The following is a 20,598-nucleotide window of genomic DNA, read 5'->3' on the forward strand; positions in this document are numbered from 1 at the left end:
TGATTCTTTTAGAACTACCTTAAAATTCACTTTTTCTGATATTTTGAAGGGGCTCTTATTGGCGTCGTTCTAAATTTATTAAAAAAGGCACCTAATAATTGAACTCATGCGATACTTTTTTGTAGTAACTTGGCATGGTAATACTTCTCAACAATGACGGCACTTTTGCGACGAGTTTTGGATATCGTATACGGCTGTTTTCGACGTGGTGAGGATTCTCAGAAGTGCCGCCACATTCAAAAAATGTTGGTAGAGTAAACACAAATCTGTTTGCAAAAATCTAAAATCTACATTCTACATTCATAGAAACATTAAGAAGCTGGCCGATGAAAAATAATGGTGGCTTACCGACATTTCAAAGTTCAACCACCCTGCCAGCATTTCAAAGTTCCATTTCATCCTCATGGCTAGCACAGACTCGTAAATGTCACTACAACAATCGCCAACTGTGAAGTACTAAAAAAGTACTAAATGTACATGAACGTATTTTGCCATCACTACTGTTAGAAGAGCAATTTTATATTTTGTGAAACGACAAGCGCAACTATCTTAATATAATTTGTTTAAATAAAAACGAAAATAAAGTGCTGAAAACATAGTTATAACGTTTAAAATTGTGAAGGGTATATGGTGAACAATTTCCGACTTTCCAAATGGAATAAAGTGATTGTTTTTTCAGATATTTTTACAGACACGCTGCCTCCATCGAGAATAAACAAACGGCTGATACGCTGCAACATGTAACTTGCCACTTGTAAAGGCCGGTACTCTGTTCGGGTTTCGCGTTGAAACTCCATACAAAACTAAAAAATGCGAAAAACTAGCGAAATTGTTTCCATTTGTTGGCCGGTACTATGTTCATTCTTGCGAAAAAATTTTATAGAAACTATTATTTCGCACATAGAAAGCGGTATTTATTCAGGTAACATGGAGCGCCATTTAATAGTGAGCTTTATGTAATTAAGTTGGTGGTTGCTGCTTGCTATTTCAAAATTAACATTTTTTTACCTTGGGCAATTGATCTGCTACTCCTTTGTATATTTTCGGAACAAAAATATGATCCGTGTTTGCGTTATAAATCCCCACAAATAGTTTTATTAAATAAATTATTTCTTATTATTTCGAAAAACAGACGTTTAGAGCATTGCCCACATTATAAGTTAAGTCCAAAGGCATAATCGATACTGCTGCATGTTTATGGGACCGATAACACATTTACCGATTTTTTAGTCATCAACGAATTGTCGTATCGATTGGACATACTGTAAAATTCTTTACAAACACAGATATTTCGTCCGGAAAAACTTATAGTCTGTAGCACGCATTATACTACATTTATCGCCGCAACGTGTTGTGTCGTATGGCTTATCAGACCGTGTAAGGTGCCCTTAAGAAATTCGGTTCCTTAGTGCTGTAAAAAATATTTCGATAGATGTCATATTTATTAAAATACGCTTTCTGTACATATGAACTACTCGAAGTCATAAAGAAAAAGAAATAAAGAATTCTTTCCTATAAGTTGTGGTGAATGTTTTAAGAATCATGTGAAAAAAATTACTGCAGGAATCAGTAAAATAAGAAATAAAGGACTTTCTTTTGTCGCAGAATTATATGAAATTTATATCCGACAACTAATATTTTTTTAACATTTAAAAAGGGCTATGGCTAGTTTTGCAAGTTGCTCCAATGATCCCAATTTTGCTGTAATATGTTCATTTCTACAGAAATTCGGTGCGGATGTTGGCGTGAACTTGCCCAACTTCAAACAGCTTCAGGAGTGGCTCACAAAAACAGACGAGGGTATGTACCTAACAAAGTAGGAAGCTAGTATTTAATATAGTGCAGCATTTTTTGGCACTTAAAACATTTGTAATTTTTTACAGTCGCACCGCCTTTGAAAGATATGCACATTAAACTTATGCGAAAAACGAGAAAGACAGTGCACGAGAAAAGTTGGGAATCAGCTTTGAGTAAATTTTGTTTTTGCTATTCCGCTCAAGATGCTTGGGAGATCGAGCGTTTTGGATACAAAAATGCTAGTATAAAAGTAAAATTACGAATATTACGGGTAAATATGACACCTATAGGAATAAAAGACTATGAAAATTGATTTGTATGTTGTAGGAACTACTCGAGAGCCAATTTGAAAGGAACGCAAAGTTTAGAGCTAAAATATTAGCCCAAAGTGCTGATTCCCTTAGATCAGAACCAATAGGTCGAGACCGATTGGGCCATGCCTATTGGTTTACACAAGACAATGACTGCAATCTTCGTATATATCAGGAGCATTTGGACGAAGAGATATGGCAAGTGGTTGCAACAAATCGCGACGAATTTGTAAATTTAATTGAGAGGCTTCGGGGAAACGAAGTAGTTTTGCCTTCCAATGACATCGGAGTGGTTGACGAAGACACCAGTAGCAGTAATAGTTTGGAAGCTAAAGCTATTAAAGATGTTCAATCTCATGAAGATGAGAATGAAGACGACAAACAGAAAGTTCCAAAATTAAGTATTAAAATTGTTAATAGCCGGAGCCCAAAAGATGAGACCAAGGATGTAGGCAAAGGCGAAGAGGAATTAGCTGAAGAGGAAGATGCAAAGCTGAATAAGAAAACAAAAGACGTTGAGCAATGTGACGAAGAGTTCGAAGAAATAGAAGAAGAGTATGAAGAAGAGAGCGAAACCCAAAGCGGAAAGACTAAATTGGTAGAGGTATGATTTTTTGATATTTGTCTATATTCAAGAGAAACATAATCAAGTGATTTTTTCTATACACTTTTCAGCCTTTGCTGATATCACAAAATAAAATAAAAAACACATTGCCTGAGTACAATAAACCAGAGAGTGCAAGCAAAAAAAGGCAAATTGGTTCGAGTAATGAAGAAAGTAAAGAATATAAAAAACAGAAGCCATCCATACCGGAAAATAGGGGGTTACAAAATACAAATAAAAATGGAAAAGAAAACGAAAAAGAGGATATTGAGTACGACGAAGGAAGCACAGAGGAAGACGTCGAAGAAGAGGACATTGACTCTGCTGCAGCAGAAGAGGACGAAAATGAGGAAAAGCATATAGAGGATTTTGATGACGACGAAGATGCATGTGAAGCGCCCGTCGGAGACGAAATATCTGACCCTGTCCTTCATGTGCGTGGCGTAGGGTCGGGTAATGATTGTGACACCGCCAATATTTGGAACTGCGCAGACTTTGGTATTGAAGACCAAGACGTACCGACAGTGGGTAGTGCTATAGAAGAAAGTGTATTTTTAATAAGCGGAGAAGGATCGGGTTTTAGTAATATGGTAGGAAATGTGAAAAATGACGACTTACAACCCAACACAGAGGACGGAGAAAAGCTGATGGCCCCTGAAGATGTTTCCATGTCAAAGTTGGACAAGGGCTCCGACACCACGCCATCTATAACTTCTGACACTGACCTGATCAAAAAGTCACCGAAAAAATGTGAATCTACTCTTGAGACGAAAACTATAAAGGAAGCGGAAGAAATATCAAAAAACACAGATAATAAAGATGAGATTCCGAAAATAAAATTGAACATGAATGAAGCTTCTAGTGATGATGAAGCCGACGATAAAAAAATATTGGATGTAAAGGAAAATGATCAACAAACGAAAATAAAAGACAAAGTCACCAGTGATTCAAAACAAAGCAACACGAAAATAAATTCTACTTCTGAACACTTGAAAAGAGAGGTTAGCGATACGAAGACTACAACGTCTGATAACAACACAACGGGGCCATCAATTACCACAGCTTGGAGCAGAAAACGCCGACTTGAGGAATTTGTTTATCAACAACAAACTAACGTCCGCTTGCAATCTGAGAGCGAAATTGACATACATTCTGAAAATACAAACGCTGAAGATGGCAAAAATGATGTTAGTGAAGTAGATATTGGTGGCAAAAGGCCAAAAATTCGGCAAAAACAAAATAATGCTGAATTAAGAAAGAAAGTCGAAGCGCAGAAAGCAGCTGCCAACGATGAAACAACATCTTCAAGTGGGGAAGAGGATACTCAAAGAAGAAGAAAGCTGGTATCACCTAAAAAACTAAACGAGAAGGTGATATTGAAACCAGAGACCGAGCAAGTTACTAAAACAAATAACACCAATGGCCAACATAAGAATGAATCGAATATTACATCCAAAACTGATACAAAACAGAAACCTTCCACCAGCAACATGACGACTTCATCGACAAAACACAAACCAACATTAGACGAAATAATTGAAAGAAAATTGAAGAAAACTCCGGCAAAAGAAAAAAATGATAAGAACTCTATGCTCGAAGACGTGACCACAAAGAAGGAATTATCCATACCCAAAAAATCTCCTGTTACAAAACCTCTGAAGAAAACATTACTTACGCAGATAATGCAGGACAAATGTGAAAAAGAGGACATCAATACACCAAAAAAATCTCAGAAAAATGAAAGTTCTTGTGTGTTCAGCACAACGAATAAACAAAATGTAATTCCAGAACGTCAAAGGAAGCGGCATAGCAGTGAAGAAACGGATCACAATGTCATATCAGAAGGGCCAGAGGCAAAGAAAGAAGTATTGCGTAACGATAATAAAGGTTTTGAAGGTAACTCCAAAAATGAATCTTCGAATAAAAATTCAAAAGATCAGTATGAAAAACTTATTATAAAAGATGGACCAAAAGAAGCTACCACTGAGTTAGCAGGTCGTCGTTCTGGAAGAAGGGCAAACATGTCTGTAGTATACTGTGAAATGTCTCAAACAAAACGTTGCAGGGGACTTAAAAAAGGCGATAAATTAAAGGAGTGCAAGCAAGATGGCAAGAAGGAATGTGACGAACTTAATGTTGTTGCTGCCAAAAATGAGGTAAGTTCCAATCATCTTGAATAGTTAAAAATTAATTCACACGCATATTTGTTTAGGATAAAATCCCAAGTTCATCGTCAATCAAATCTGAAGAACTCGATGGTAAGACAAAACCAGTAAAACCTACGGAAACAGAATTAGATCCTCTTGGGGATGTAAACCTAATCACACCAACAAAAAATAGTGTAAAAGGAAATCGTAAACAAAAAGATGTGGACGCAACAAACATTATTGAGAGCACAGATACTGAAACCCCAGTGCGCCAATCTCGACGAATCGCCCAGCAGAAAATTCGAGAGGAAGCAGAGCGTAGAAAACTAGAAGAAATCGCCTTAAGAACCATGAAACAAGAACTAAAAAAGAAAAAAAAGGCAGAAAAACAATTAGATCCAACCGTTGAACCCCCGCCAACTGAACCTTCTTCGGAATCTGCTGAAAGTGACGTGGAGTTGAAGAAGAAAACACAGAAAAAGAAGTGCCCTGGAAAGAACGGTAGTTGGTCATCTGGGTCGGAAGAACAAGAGGATCCCGACGACGAAGAATTTGAAGAGCATCCGCACTATGATACGGATCCAGGATCACCACTTTTTAAATCTGATCACGAATTTTCACCCGAGTCCGACATTGAAGACGAATCACAGGTCGTACCCATGAAGAGGGCTCGCACTGTAAGAAAAGAAAATGCGGAAGATGGTGAGCAGATTGAAGAAGAGGAAGCTTGCCAAAAGTGTAACAAATCTGATCACCCTGAGTGGATTCTGCTATGCGATAAATGCGACAAAGGTTATCATTGTTCTTGTCTTTCACCTGTCTTATTTTACATTCCGGAAGGTGATTGGTACTGCCCGCCATGTCAACAAGAAGAGCTAATAAAAGCCCTCGAAAGTCAACTTAATGAGTTTGACCATATGGTGGAGCGGAAGAAAAAGGAACAAGAGGAGGAGGTGCGACTGGCAGAAGAGGCAAAAGCACGAGAAGAAGAAGAAAAACGAAACCAGAAAAAATCGCGTAGAAACTCAAGTGAATCAAGTGATGGTACAAATAGTGAATTTAGCGACGAAAACAATGGATCGCTTCATTCTAAATCTGGCAAAAATGATAGTGAAACGGCAAATCCATTCGCTAAAATCGGATCTTCTGCAAAAAATAAAAATAATGATAAGAGGAGTCGGAATGAGAAGAGACAAAAATCAATGCGTCGTACGCGTAATCGAAGAAAAAAATCGGAATCAGATAGCGATTCCCAGAATGGCTCCAACTCCGACAGTGCTTCAAGTAGAAGTTCCTCATCATCTTCTTTTTCTGAAAGCGACAATGAACCAATTTATAAGCTCCGTAAACGAAGACAAATAAACGTAAGCTATCGTTTAAACGAGTACGATGACCTCATAAATTCAGCTCTTAAAAAGGAAATGGACGAAGTCGCCGGTGCAGGTAATTTAGGCCGTGGAAAAGATATTTCAACAATTTTAGAGGCAGACAAAGAAGAAAAAGCTCGTCAAAAACAAATCGAAGATAGTGAAGCTACCGGTGATGTCACTATAAACAATGAACTAACAAAAGAAAACGAAGACATGTCCCCTACGAAGAAGAAAGATGACCAAGACAATGCCACAGACAGCGATGACGAGCCAATCAGAAAAGTGTCTCAGTCTAAACAAAGTCTCAAAAAGAAACCACGTAAACTTACTACACTAGATATAACATCTGAAGACGACGATGCCTCAGACGAGGATTTTAAAGGCTCATCGATAGACGATGATGAAGATGAAGAAACGTCCGTTTCCGCAACTAGCAATAGTGACTCAAGCTTGGAAGTATATAAACGCAAGGGTAAATCGAAGAAGAAGCAGAGAAAAGCAGCTCGCAGAGCTTTTAGGGAGCGTCGAAAAGATCGAAAATTCGTTGTCGACGAAACCGACGACGAAGAGGTGCAGAGACCAAAGTCAAAGAAAAAGCGCAAAGACGATACCGATTATACAGAAAGCGAAGTGGATGACGACGATCTTTCCGAACTATCAGAAAATATAGATAGTGCAGATTTGTGCGATGATACAACAACCGATGAATCTGATGGAGCATGGCGTCCTAATAAACGAAAGAAAACAAAGAAGTCCAATGTATCACCCCCCAAAATACAAAAATCAAAACAGCAAGTGAACAAGTCGAAGAAACTTGAGTATTCTGACGATGATATAAGTGAGTCCGAAGAAGATGACGAGAATGACGATGATAACGAAGGCGTAGGTGGAGGAAAACAACCACGATCTCAACCTTTAATAGGTAATTTGATTCTTTTAATAACTGTTTTGATTTCAACTTAAAACCATATTTTAAGTAAAGAACAAGAGTGGCTAAGCACCAGCAAAGAAAACGTATTTTTGTCAATTTGATAAGTAATTCGTTTCACACAATTAACATTGAACAAATGTTTGCCATATATTGGGCATTGTTGTCACCTACGCAAAAAGAATTTGGCGGTGGCTTTTCACACATAGCATGACCTAAAGCTCCCTTAGAGGAAGGTTAGCTAAGAAACGTTTAAACCGTGCAACGATTATGTATCTAATCCAGCACATATACTCATGTGTCAGTTAAGAAATTAATTTTAATTTTTAAATTAACCCGCAGAGAATATAGAATATAGTTCTTGTTACCTATATCCTTGTACATTGTTGTACAAGCGGAGGTATTAACCCGATGTTGTCAGCTCATCGGCCAGCTGCTTATAAATTCTATTAGCCTCAAGATAGACACGAACTTTAAAATTATATATTTACTTTTATGTCAATGAATCGACGATCTCTTTTTTACTTTTAGGTAATTTTTCTTTAATCAACGAGCTTTTATAAAAATAGTGAATTGTTTACAATTCTACCATACATATTTTTCTGCATATTCAATGCAGATTAGAATATTATCATCCTTATTATTATTATTATTATATTATTTCCTTTATTGAATTCAATAAGAATATGTGTTAAATGACATAAAATATTTTCATTCTTATAATTTTTATTATACTATTATTATTTCATTTATTTAATTCAATCAGAATATGGCACGAAATCGCTCGTGAAATTATAGCTCAACTAAAACAATCATTCTCGAGAGTCCTTACTTTTGGATATAGATAAAAAAAAATAATTGTTTATTAATATGCATATTTTATAATGGAAACTTTTTTTTGTGTATTAGATATAAATATAGACCATATTAATAAATTTACATTTGGTTCTAAAGCTACAAAAGCAAAGTCAAAGACTGGAACGAGAAAGAAAAAGAAGTCATCAGACGAAGATCAAAGCCTTTCCGACAGTGAAGATAGCACAAGACGAACGCGGGGAAGGAGGTATGCGTATATTGAAGATTTTGATGATGATAGTTCCGATGGCGGCATTAAACCTGGAGTCAAAAGACCGGATACTCCACCAGAAGAACGCGAAAAATTTATAAAAAGGCAAGAAGAAATAAAGCGAATGCTTGCGGAGAAAAATGCAGAAGGAGCAAAACTTGTTGCAACTCCAAGATTAACACCAATCAAAAGTGAAAGTGACAAGGATAAGAAATCACCTACAAAAGGGCTGGGAGGAGATTCCCTTTCAACGGTACCATTATCTGTAATTAGGCAAGCCAAAGTCCTCGATATAGATTATTTACAACGACGCGGAGAAAATATGGATGATCTAAGCACGGACGTTGGTGATGTAGATGATTTTGACGATGCTGATTTGCCCGATGATCTCCCAGAAGATATGGATGAAGATGCCATTGCCCGTATGGTAGAAGATGAAGAGGAGTTTGTTGCAGTGTCGACAAGAGAACTTCCACCGCCAGATGAAGTTTTGCGTACACCATGTACGCCAGCTAAACCGAAACCAAAAGAGATTGAGAAGAGTGTTTTTCCGACACAACCTACTGCTCTACCATCTCAACAGCTACATGCATCTACAACAGTATCACCATCTGGCCTTCAAGAACCGGTGAGGAAAAGATTCCCTATGCCAACTATGCATCCGCCGCTTTTGCGCCACCAATTTGCAGCCCAAGAAAGTTTAACGTCGGGTCAGCAGATAGTTCAAAGACAACCTGCACCGCGAAATACTGCTCCCCAAGGTTGTCATTTATTAAATGCTCTTTCTGCGCCCTTGAGCCAATCGTTGCCACGACAATATTCACCATCTCTCATCACTCGAATGACAAACACTATCCAACTGCAGACTTCGTCGGCACCTGTTCCCGTAGTTTGTAGGAGCCAATCTCCAATTGTCGTAAAATCTGCACAGCAACTTAATCTACAAACGCAGAATAAGAGTTCAGTACAACAACCCACAGAGCCCGAAAACAAACCGCGTGGTAGACGGAAAAAGTTTACGCCATTGAGGGATACTCTACAGAAGCAACAAACTGCAGCTGCCATAGCTGCGGTATCTGGTGCGGTAACGTCTGACGCAAGTAAATCAGCACCTTCAAGTGTAATAAAAGGAGGGCCGCTTGTAAGGTGTCCTCAAACCAGCACCATTCAATCAGCTCAACCTATACCAGCAAGAACAATGCCTTCACTACCAACTTCCATTTATACAGGAGCAGAAGGTATGTATGCAGATTGGTTGTTTTTGGGAACAAAAATATTTTTTTCTTATTGCTAGGATACTATGGGACTACAGGAACACGTGCTCCACCACCACAACGTCACCGAGGCCCTTCAATGGTTCAAAGCCATTTAACATCTCACCCAGCCATCCGACATTCTTATGGACCACCGCCACCATTAAAAGGGACTGGACCTATTACAGCACCAACAGGTGGCAATCAACCCAACGTTCGGCCACCCTTACATCATATGCCACCGTTCCTAGGAGGACCTCCTACAGGCAGACATTCCACTCCTCATTTGAATCTATATGGGTAAAATATTGATTTGTTTATAATCTTCGCAATTGATAGTTGCATCTATAAAACTTTACTTTTGTTGAATTAGCAGGCAATCTCTGTTTGGTAATCCCAATTTTGGACCTCGTGGTCACCATAGACCGTCACCTATACACTCATCAGAGTATCCAACCGGTTCACGTACGTCACAAGAACAAAAAACCAAATACTGTAGCGTTACTAAGCAAAACTTAATTTCAGGTGCTTATCCCCCCTATGGATTCTACCCACCACCGCCCCCGCTTACAACACCACATCGGGCGCCAACGTCATTACAGCAACCTCCAGCTTCTGTCATTGTTTCTAACGTACCACCACCATCATCAAATGTATCCACTACGGCGGCATCCGAAGTGAATTCTCCTGAAAGGATTCCCAAAACTGTGGTAGTCAAACAAGAATTGGACACCATGACTAGCCCCTCTAAGATGACGTTAAACTCGATATGTAAGACAAGCCCAGAACCCAAAAAGAAACTGACCACTTTGGAGGCTTATAGCTCCGGAAGTACAGCAGCAAAACCATCCTTAGTAATCACAACTCCTGTTTCCAAAGCGCAGAGTTCACCCGGTAATGGATCTCGTCATGCTGTTGAATCGCCTCCTAGATTAAATCGCGAAACACCACCACCAATAAGTGGACAGAGGGCTGGTAGTGAAGGACACGCCAGCGAGTTCAGTGGATTGGTGAGCTATTTCAGCTCTCAACAGCAGGACGAATACAATACGTAACATTAAAAACATCCCCATCAAATTTGATTGTACATATACATATATATTTATTGTAAAAGGAAACCGTAGAAGGTGTCTGAGGATTCACCTTCATTTCCTATGTTTGCTTGTAAGACTTCGAACAAACGCAACCGCACTCCGTAGCATTTCATAATTATTATTGGATATGATTTTGCCGTTTTTACTTGTAGTGATTCGTCATCATTCGTAATTTTGTGGACGAAATGTCTGGCGCATTCAGAATATTATATAAAAATCATCAATTATGTCTATTTATGTTCTAGTATTACATAATATCCATTTGTTTGAAATCTTCGCCGTTAGAGAAAATTGGTGAATTTATAATAAACAAAATATTAAAATACACACACATGTGAGTTGGTCTAATTATTAAGGCAAAATAGTTAAGGTTAAACTGTAATTTATCATCAAGCTGGGGGAATTTTATTTATTAAATATTTAAAACCATTATTTATGATGCTAAATGGGAAAGGTACTAACAAAGAGTTTCGACCCAGATGGATAAGATTATAGTTAATAGTAAACTAAATGAGATGAAAATCCTTAAGGTAAATAGGGATAATAACGCACTTGGTTTATTGAGCTTCAAAACACCACAATTTGGTGTGTTGAAATTTGTTTTTTAATTTTTATCCTGTTTGCCCTATATTGGAATTAACTTCTTGAGAGGATAGAGGACCACTTATCCGAATTACCCGAAACTAGAAGTCCTCTATTTTATTTCTAGTGCTCGTTCGAGTTAAGGGGGTAAAAATCAACTGAATTTAGATTTGAAATCTTCGATTTCTAACAAACGTTGTTATAGGTTTGTGTTAATAGTTTTCCTTCATATAAATCAACTATTTTACATCAATTCTTTCTCATAAAATATATACTCCAGATATAAGGCTGAGCCAAATGCAATTTTTGGCAGTTCATAAGTGGAAATGTATGTCCTTTCTATTCAATGAAGTGCTATATTATGTTAGATTTGAAATCATATGAAAAGCGTTATTCAATCCGAACTTTTTTTGCAAGCTTTGACGAGAAGTTTGAGTTTCCTCCAAAATCCAAATAAAAATGTTTTTATATTTAGAATCTAATGTAGTCTCCATATGTCAAAACTTTAAATTTAAAACCAAACTCACTTGTAATTCTATATATTATCAATATCCTACAACCAGGGGCTTTCAAAGTACAAGTTTTGAAATTGAAATTGCCGCTAGTAACACTTTCAAGTTAATACACACTTTGTTTTCTAGGCCATTGTACCAGCCATAAGCTAAAAGCATAACTCTGGGCTGCGAAGATCAAAAGGAAACAATAATGTTATGTCGATCAACGCGTAATTTTTATTTCGGGTTAGGCATAATGTGATCAATATCTGAACATTATGTTACTACTAAAGATAAACGACACAGAGCGGTAGCGGCTATAGTTCGGAGATTATATACTGAACAAACGTTATCAGGGAAACTTAAAGCCAGGAAATAACGGGAGCAGGAACTCGTTTGGATCTTCTTACAGGGGGAATTAATGGAGGATAAGATAGCTATATACAATTCAACGTTCTGTTTATGGTTCCTATTGCTGTATGGGTCGCCTAAACAAAAGGATGTGCGGCTCTGGCTTGTGGATCATATAGTGGATCCACCCACGTGATTGTTGAACTCCAATAGAACGCCATTCAGCTTCGGACATCAGGTGTGTTTTGGGTACAAGCTTTACTAGCTCCTTCGGCAGAACCACATGTCTATTAAAAAAAAAGACATGACCGTTGTATCATTAGACATGTTCCCACAATTGTAGCTATTATACGCACCTATATTCATATTTTTCATCGTAGTATTTATCTGAGTAATATATTTCCTTGCTCATTATGGAGGTGTTTGCTATCCTTGCTAGGTTATGTGGTATTCCAAGTGCAAGAGAAAAATGTGTTTAAAGGATACGGCCTTATCGAAAGTGAATAAATAAAACTTGGAGCTTTTGTTTTGACTTAATTTTTTTTCTTGATTTAAATAAGACGCTCACGATATATGTTTGTTTGGCGGTTTCTTAAAGTACAAAAACCAAATGTCAGATACAAGAGTCTTGAGTACAACCACTATTTGGTATGGAACGAGTTTGAATTATATGGGAGATAGTGGTTGGCAATATCAGTAGAAACTCAATAAACACAAACGTTTGAAAAATGTGAAAACCCAACAATTTTCCAAACTTGCTTTCAAATGATTAGGATAACCCAATAAACACAGGATGAGCGTTTTTAAAATCCCAATAAACACAGGATGAGCGTTTTTCAAATGCAACACCTCTTCAGTTTGAGGGTAAATATCATTTTCAACATAAATTCAACTTGACTTGAAAAAGCTCATCTTCAAATTGTTTGCGAATTACAACCAATTTGGCAAAATGTTGACGAAAACTTTGAAAATGTGTTGAAGATAATTGGAGAAAACTTTGACAAAACACTACCCTGAAATGCAACGAAAAAACCACATGGTTTTCAATACTACTTTGGACAACAAACTTCGTGGAAGAAATACAAAAATGTGGAAATTTTTTAATAATTAATTGAAATTGCTTATAATAATTGGTAAGTAAAACTAAAACACGAAATGAAAACTTGAAGGAAGTCACTAAACTCAAATCTCTTTGCAGACAACTAAAATATTTGGATGCTGATTCTTGGACACATTAAGAGGCTGGCCGATGAAAAATGGTAGTGGCTTATCGAGAAGAGAAAGTTTCCATAAATCAAAGTGCAACCAAAAAAACTTGGTATTTATGCTTTTCCACATCAACAACTACTGGATGATAATTCGCATCACATCGATAGTTTAATTTATATCGCATCATCGGTTTAATTTGTTATTTTGTGAATTGAAATTGCTGGAAATTTATTCCAATTATCTGGCCATCAAGTTCCTGAAAATTGCCAGTATTTTAATAACAACAATTTTGTAATACCAACGTTCTTGAGGAAATCACGAAGTACCTGGCCAGTTGGAAGAAATACAAATTGGTAAGTCAAAATAAAAAGTGAAATGAAAACATAATGGAAATCACAAAACTCGATTGTTTTGCAGAAAACTAAAATCATTGAATGGTATATTCTTGGAAGATGTTGGCCGATGAAAAACCGATGAAGGAAACAACAAAGAAAAGTTTTCAGAAAACTTACAAAGTGCAACCAACTAAAACAAAGTGCAACAATTCCTATATCAAGAACTTCTGGATGAAAATGTGCATCATCGGTTTAATTTGTTATTTTGTGAATTGAAATTGCTGGAAATTTATTCCAATTATCTGGTCATCAAGTTCCTGAAAATTGCTAGTATTTTAATAACAACAATTTTGTAACACCAACGTTCTTGAGGAAATCACGAAGTACGTGGTCAGTTGGAAGAAAAACAAATTGGTAAGTCAAAATAAAAAGTGAAATGAAAACATAATGGAAATCACAAAACTCGATTGTTTTGCAGAAAACTAAAATCATTGAATGGTATATTCTTGGAAGATGTTGGCCGATGAAAAACCGATGAAGGAAACAACAAAGAAAAGTTTTCAGAAAACTTACAAAGTGCAACCAATTAAAACAAAGTGCAACAATTCCTATATCAAGAACTTCTAGATGAAAATGTGCATTACATCAATTTACATCCCGTCATCAGTTTGATATTTTGTGATTTCCTCTTGCTGGAATCTATTCTAACACACAAGCCAGCAAGTTCCTCGATAGTAAATATTTCAAATTGCCAGCATATTAATGACACCAACATTATGGAGGAAATGGAATTATACATGTAAAAATGTTTAAGATATTTAAAGTTGTATTCATAGTGTTATTTATTAATACGTTTAATAAGATAATTACATTTTGATTGGTATAATATTATTATTTTCATATATTATTAATGTTATTTTTAAGATTATTATATTTGTTAACGAAAAAATAATAAAATTTACAAAATCCCTAGAAATTTAGTATTGACTTTCAGTTGGAACTAGGATTGACTTTCATACAAATTGTGGTTTGAAAGTATTCGCAACAATGCTAGTTTTTTATTTTTCTCACATTGAAAACTGTTTGAGAAATTATTGAGTAGCGATGCATTTCAATTTGAGGATTACAATTGAGAAATTATTGCTATTGTGTTGAATTTTACTGTTGAGGGTAATGTCTGTTTTTTGTTGAGAACGCGATTTTCTCAACAATTTCTCAACTTGAATATTACCCTAATCCTTTGAAAAAATGTTTGAAAAATTATTGAATTTTAGTATTTTTCAAACGTTTGTGTTTATTGGGATGCTACAACTTTTCAGTTTGAGGGTAAATATAATTTTCAACATAAATTCAACTTGACTTGAAATAGCCCATCTTCAATACATCTTCAAATTGTTTGCGAATTACTTCCAATTTGCCAAAATGTTGACGAAATCTTTGAAAAGGTGTTGCAGATAATATGAGAAAACTTTGACAAAACACAACCCTAAAATGCAACGAACAAACCATCCCAATAAACACAAACGTTTGAAAAATACTAAAATTCAATAATTTTTCAAACATTTTTTCAAAGGATTAGGGTAATATTCAAGTTGAGAAATTGTTGAGAAAATCGCGTTCTCAACAAAAAACAGACATTACCCTCAACAGTAAAATTCAACACAATAGCAATAATTTCTCAATTGTAATCCTCAAATTGAAATGCATCGCTACTCAATAATTTCTCAAACAGTTTTCAATGTGAGAAAAATAAAAAACTAGCATTGTTGCGAATACTTTCAAACCACAATTTGTATGAAAGTCAATCCTAGTTCCAACTGAAAGTCAATACTAAATTTCTAGGGATTTTGTAAATTTTATTATTTTTTCGTTAACAAATATAATAATCTTAAAAATAACATTAATAATATATGAAAATAATAATATTATACCAATCAAAATGTAATTATCTTATTAAACGTATTAATAAATAAAACTATGAATACAACTTTAAATATCTTAAACATTTTTACATGTATAATTCCATTTCCTCCATAATGTTGGTGTCGTTAATATGCTGGCAATTTGAAATATTTACTATCGAGGAACTTGCTGGCTTGTGTGTTAGAATAGATTCCAGCAAGAGGAAATCACAAAATATCAAACTGATGACGGGATGTAAATTGATGTAATGCACATTTTCATCTAGAAGTTCTTGATATAGGAATTGTTGCACTTTGTTTTAATTGGTTGCACTTTGTAAGTTTTCTGAAAACTTTTCTTTGTTGTTTCCTTCATCGGTTTTTCATCGGCCAACATCTTCCAAGAATATACCATTCAATGATTTTAGTTTTCTGCAAAACAATCGAGTTTTGTGATTTCCATTATGTTTTCATTTCACTTTTTATTTTGACTTACCAATTTGTATTTCTTCCAACTGACCACGTACTTCGTGATTTCCTCAAGAACGTTGGTGTTACAAAATTGTTGTTATTAAAATACTGGCAATTTTCAGGAACTTGATGACCAGATAATTGGAATAAATTTCCAGCAATTTCAATTCACAAAATAACAAATTAAACCGATGATGCGATATAAATTAAACTATCGATGTGATGCGAATTATCATCCAGTAGTTGTTGATGTGGAAAAGCATAAATACCAAGTTTTTTGGTTGCACTTTGATTTATGGAAACTTTCTCTTCTCGATAAGCCACTACCATTTTTCATCGGCCAGCCTCTTAATGTGTCCAAGAATCAGCATCCAAATATTTTAGTTGTCTGCAAAGAGATTTGAGTTTAGTGACTTCCTTCAAGTTTTCATTTCGTGTTTTAGTTTTACTTACCAATTATTATAAGCAATTTCAATTGATTATTAAAAAATTTCCACATTTTTGTATTTCTTCCACGAAGTTTGTTGTCCAAAGTAGTATTGAAAACCATGTGGTTTTTTCGTTGCATTTCAGGGTAGTGTTTTGTCAAAGTTTTCTCCAATTATCTTCAACACATTTTCAAAGTTTTCGTCAACATTTTGCCAAATTGGTTGTAATTCGCAAACAATTTGAAGATGAGCTTTTTCAAGTCAAGTTGAATTTATGTTGAAAATGATATTTACCCTCAAACTGAAGAGGTGTTGCATTTGAAAAACGCTCATCCTGTGTTTATTGGGATGTGGTTTTCAATACTTATTTGTGCAACGAAGTTCGTGGTCAATTGCAAGAAATTAAAAAAAAATGGAAAATTTTAGACAAATAACCAAATAGTTTATAAAAATAGGTAAGTGAAAATAAAAAATGAAATAAAACTTTAAGGAAGTCACTAAATGTATATCTCTTTGCAGAAAACTAAAATTATGGATTCTACGTTCTTGAAAACATTAAAAAGCTGACCGATGAAAAAATTGTGGACAATTAACTGGAACTGCTTCAAATAGTTTATAATAATTGGTACGTCAATATGAAAAATTAAATCAACAATTTAGAGAAGTCACTAAATTTAAATCTCTTTGCAGAAAACTAAAATCTTTGGATGCTACATTCTTGCAAACATTAAGAAGCTGACCAATGAAAAATGAGTGGCTTATCGATAAGAAAAAGTTTCCAGAAACATTACAAGTGCAACCAATTAAAATTGTTAAAAACAACAAATTGTTGAAATCAACAACTTCTGGATGAAAATGTGCATCACATCGTCAGTTTAATTCATATGCTATTATCAGTTTAAAATGGATATTTTGTGAATTCCTTCTGCTGGAAATCAATTCTAACACGCGGTCCAGTACGTTCCTAATTTCAAAGTGCCCGCAGGTTAATAAATTTTAATGCTGTTTTATGACACCAAAAAGAAGGAAATCGAATTATCAATGCAAAAGTAAAAGTGTTTACTAATAATGTTTAAGATATTTAAAGTTTTGTTATTTGTTTTTTTTTTTGTTCTTATTTGTTGATATGTTTAATAAGATTATTATTTATCAATTGGTATTGTAGTGTATTATGTAGTGTATTATTATATATTCTATTTTGATGAAAATGAATAAATTATACAAAATTCATAGAATTTTGGCTTTGACTTTCAATTTAAAGTGGGGATATCATTCATACAAATTTAGGTTAAAAAGTATTTGCAACGATGTTAATTTTGAATTTGACTCGCATCGAAAATTGTTTGACAAATTATTGAGTAGCGATGCATTTCAATTTGAGGATAATATAGGTCAGTTGGATATATGTTGATGCAGTCATCGAATACCAAAGTATATCGATGAACCAACATAAGGGCTGTTTTCTTTTAGCACTGGATACCCTAAGCCGTGAAGGACTAAAAGAAAACAGAGTACTCGTTTATGCAGGACATCTCCAAAAATATGCAACACTGTCATCAGCTGTTCAAAAACAATCACAGAAAAGAAGTGAAATCTTGCATTTTTAATGTATGAAATGCTCCAATTATTAATAAATATTTACTGCTGCGATTATTTGTGACACTATACCACTTTGAATTTCATGTTTTTCGATAAATTAGTCACAATAAAGTGTTATTGTGAATCGATGAAGCGTCACTTTATCAAAACACAATCTGGCAAGATCGGCGCGACTTGCACTGATGAGATGTTCTGGATAGAACGCCAGTGCAACGATGTTCTGGATAGCCCATACAAATGTTGCATCCAGTGCAAAAAGAAAACAGCCCTATAGTAAACAAAACAATGTTAAGTGCAGTTGCAGCGTATGTTAGCAATATGTTATGAATAGGGCTGTTTTCTTTTAGCACTGGATGCAACATTTGTATGGGCTATCCAGAACATTGTTGCACTGGTGTTCTATCCAGAACAACTCATCAGTGCAAGTCGCGCCGATGTTGCCGGATTGTATTTTGATAAAGTGATTCACAATAGCAACTTATTGTGACTAATTTATCAAAAAACATGTAATTCAAAGTGGTACAGTGTCATAAATAATCGCAGCAGTAAATATTTATTACAAATTGGAGCATTTCATATATTCAAAATGCAAGATTTAACTTCTTTTCTGTGATTGTTTTTAAACAGCTGATGACAGTGTTGCATATTTTTGGAGATGTTCTGGATGAGCGAGTACTCTGTTTTCTTTATTCCTTCATGGCTTAGGGTATCCAGTGCTAAAAGAAAACAGCCCTAATGTTAACATGCAATTTTATATACAACAACAAAAATGAGTGGAAAGTGTGAATGATCACACTACAAAGTACTATGTTCAGTTTTCAAGCTGAAATCCAGATTATTTTCACGGTTACTTTTTTTAATTAATTAATTTAGAAATATTAAATGGTTCGCAATCAATGCATTGGATCTTTTTCATCCATTAATTGCCAAGACTTGATAAAAACATAAGCGTAGGAATGCTTCCGGTGAGGGGGCTTAGACCTCCCCAGAAAAATTGTATCCCCCCCCAGAATTTGAGAACCTATTTACGACTTTGCATTGTGGTAGCAGTTGCCGAAGGCAATGTATAATTTTATTTCTTAACATTGTTTTCTAAATTGTAAATAAGTTTCTTTATTATAAGGTGAATTCAAAAATTTTGTCATATTTTCCCGAATAATTTTTTTTAATAAAATTTTTTATGATTTTTAATGCATTATTACGCTTTTCTGAAACATTTGACTTCGAATATTTTCAAAAATTATTAAAATTTTCTAGAATTTATTTTGCATTTTTTGCGGAAAAATTTTTACCATTTTATAAATTCTTATTCTTTTTTAACCCATTAAAAAAATTACCCAATAAAAATACAAAAAACTCGAGTTATAAAAAATTGAATTAAAACAACTTCCTGCGTAGTTAAAATAATTAACTTCTTTGTGAGGACATTTTTGAAAGTGCTTTTAAAGTTGTGACTTTAGAACAACGCCCAATTTTTTTTCTTGGAAAATGTGTGAAACTGCTGTTAGTTGCTTTTTTATAAATTAATTGTCTAGTTATGTTGAAATCTGATTTTTTATTCATTTTTATAAAATTAAACATTAATTGAACCTATAACTTCTGTCTATTAATTTTTTGCTAGGGGGGGCTATAGGCCCCCCCCCCCAAGGAAAATTGTCTAGCTACGCTAATGGATAAAAATGTAATCGTCTTCATATATCTTTTTGAACTTTTAATTTAGTGTTTTGGTGAAAACCCCGAACATAGTACTCACCTTTTGATGCAAATTTTATTATAATTTGAAAAGTAATCGTGAAAAAATGCGATTTTAAGGCCGGTACTATGTTCATTCTTGCGAAAAATTTTTATGGAAACCATTATTTCGCACATAGAAAGCGGCGTTTTTTTACGTAGCTTGGAGCGCTATTTAACAGGGAGCGTTATTGGATTAAGTTGGTGGTTGTTGCTTGTTTTTACAAAATAACATTTTATTTTTCCTTGGGCAATTGATCTGCTATTCCTTTGATCCTTTGTATAGTTTCGGAACAAAAATATGGTCCGTGTTTGATTTATAAACCCGCACAAATAGTTTTTAAAAAAATAAATTATTTCTTAATTCACATTGCAAATGGCGCCGTGCTATAAACGTCAGTTTTTCAACACGAAAAAACAAAGTATCACAAATGGAAAAAATTTCGCAAATTTTTCGCATTTTTTGGTTTTGTATGGAGTTTCAACGCGAAAACCGAACAGAGTACCGGCCTTTAGCTGATAAACTCGAACTTAATACCCACCTTAAACTCGAACTTAATGCGTCTTACAGACTATAAGTTTTTCCGGACGGAATGTCTGTGTTTGTAAAGAATCGTATGCGTCTTACAGACTATAAGTTTTTCCGGACGGAATGTCTGTGTTTGTAAAGAATCTTACTGTTTGTCCAATCGATACAACAATTCGTTGATGACTAAATAATCGAAAAATATGTTATCGATCCCATAAACATGCAGCAGTATCGATTATGCCTTCGGTCATAACTTATAGTGTGGCCAATATATGGGATATGTTCGACCACTGTCGTCCAGATAAACTTATAGTCTGCAAGGCGCATTACAGTGTGTCCAATCGATACGACAATTCGTTGATGACTAAATAATCGGTAAATGTGTTATCGATCCCATA

The 20,598-nt window shown here is 35.0% G+C and overlaps 2 protein-coding genes and 3 long non-coding RNA genes across 6 annotated transcripts; 3 read left to right on the plus strand and 2 right to left on the minus strand.

Moving 5' to 3' along the window:
- The first annotated feature begins 1,451 nt into the window (after positions 1 to 1,451).
- On the plus strand, positions 1,452 to 10,897 carry LOC142223163 (uncharacterized). Of its 2 annotated transcripts, none has more exons than XM_075292999.1 (9): positions 1,452 to 1,800; positions 1,884 to 2,068; positions 2,125 to 2,712; positions 2,784 to 4,868; positions 4,925 to 7,151; positions 8,112 to 9,461; positions 9,518 to 9,776; positions 9,850 to 9,941; positions 10,002 to 10,897. In XM_075292999.1, exons 1-9 carry the CDS (start codon positions 1,662 to 1,664, stop codon positions 10,529 to 10,531), a joined length of 7,455 nt encoding a protein of 2,484 aa, XP_075149114.1. In that variant the 5' UTR covers positions 1,452 to 1,661; the 3' UTR covers positions 10,532 to 10,897. The 2 variants fall into 2 exon arrangements, with proteins under 2 accessions (XP_075149114.1, XP_075149115.1); XM_075293000.1 differs by having other exon boundaries at positions 9,853 to 9,941.
- Positions 10,898 to 11,860: 963 nt separating this feature from the next.
- On the minus strand, positions 11,861 to 12,646 carry Cks30A (Cyclin-dependent kinase subunit 30A). Its single transcript, XM_075293002.1, has 2 exons — positions 12,354 to 12,646; positions 11,861 to 12,284 (listed from the first exon to the last, which is right to left on the minus strand). The coding sequence occupies exons 1-2, from the start codon at positions 12,407 to 12,409 to the stop codon at positions 12,116 to 12,118; spliced, it is 225 nt and encodes a 74-aa protein (XP_075149117.1). The 5' UTR covers positions 12,410 to 12,646; the 3' UTR covers positions 11,861 to 12,115.
- Positions 12,647 to 12,803: 157 nt separating this feature from the next.
- Positions 12,804 to 14,517, plus strand: LOC142223165 (uncharacterized). Its single transcript, XR_012718609.1, has 4 exons — positions 12,804 to 13,130; positions 13,196 to 13,559; positions 13,624 to 13,955; positions 14,020 to 14,517. It is a non-coding gene; the product is annotated as an uncharacterized LOC142223165 (long non-coding RNA).
- Positions 14,518 to 15,568: 1,051 nt separating this feature from the next.
- On the minus strand, positions 15,569 to 16,527 carry LOC142226369 (uncharacterized). The gene is made up of 3 exons (XR_012719671.1): positions 16,367 to 16,527; positions 15,939 to 16,301; positions 15,569 to 15,874 (listed from the first exon to the last, which is right to left on the minus strand). It is a non-coding gene; the product is annotated as an uncharacterized LOC142226369 (long non-coding RNA).
- A 156-nt stretch (positions 16,528 to 16,683) lies between these two features.
- LOC142226368 (uncharacterized) lies at positions 16,684 to 17,576 on the plus strand. The gene is made up of 3 exons (XR_012719670.1): positions 16,684 to 16,796; positions 16,861 to 16,966; positions 17,032 to 17,576. It is a non-coding gene; the product is annotated as an uncharacterized LOC142226368 (long non-coding RNA).
- Positions 17,577 to 20,598: the final 3,022 nt, after the last annotated feature.

Source organism: Haematobia irritans, chromosome 2 (genome assembly GCF_050003625.1).
Source record: "Haematobia irritans isolate KBUSLIRL chromosome 2, ASM5000362v1, whole genome shotgun sequence".
Classification (NCBI taxonomy): domain Eukaryota; kingdom Metazoa; phylum Arthropoda; class Insecta; order Diptera; family Muscidae; genus Haematobia; species Haematobia irritans.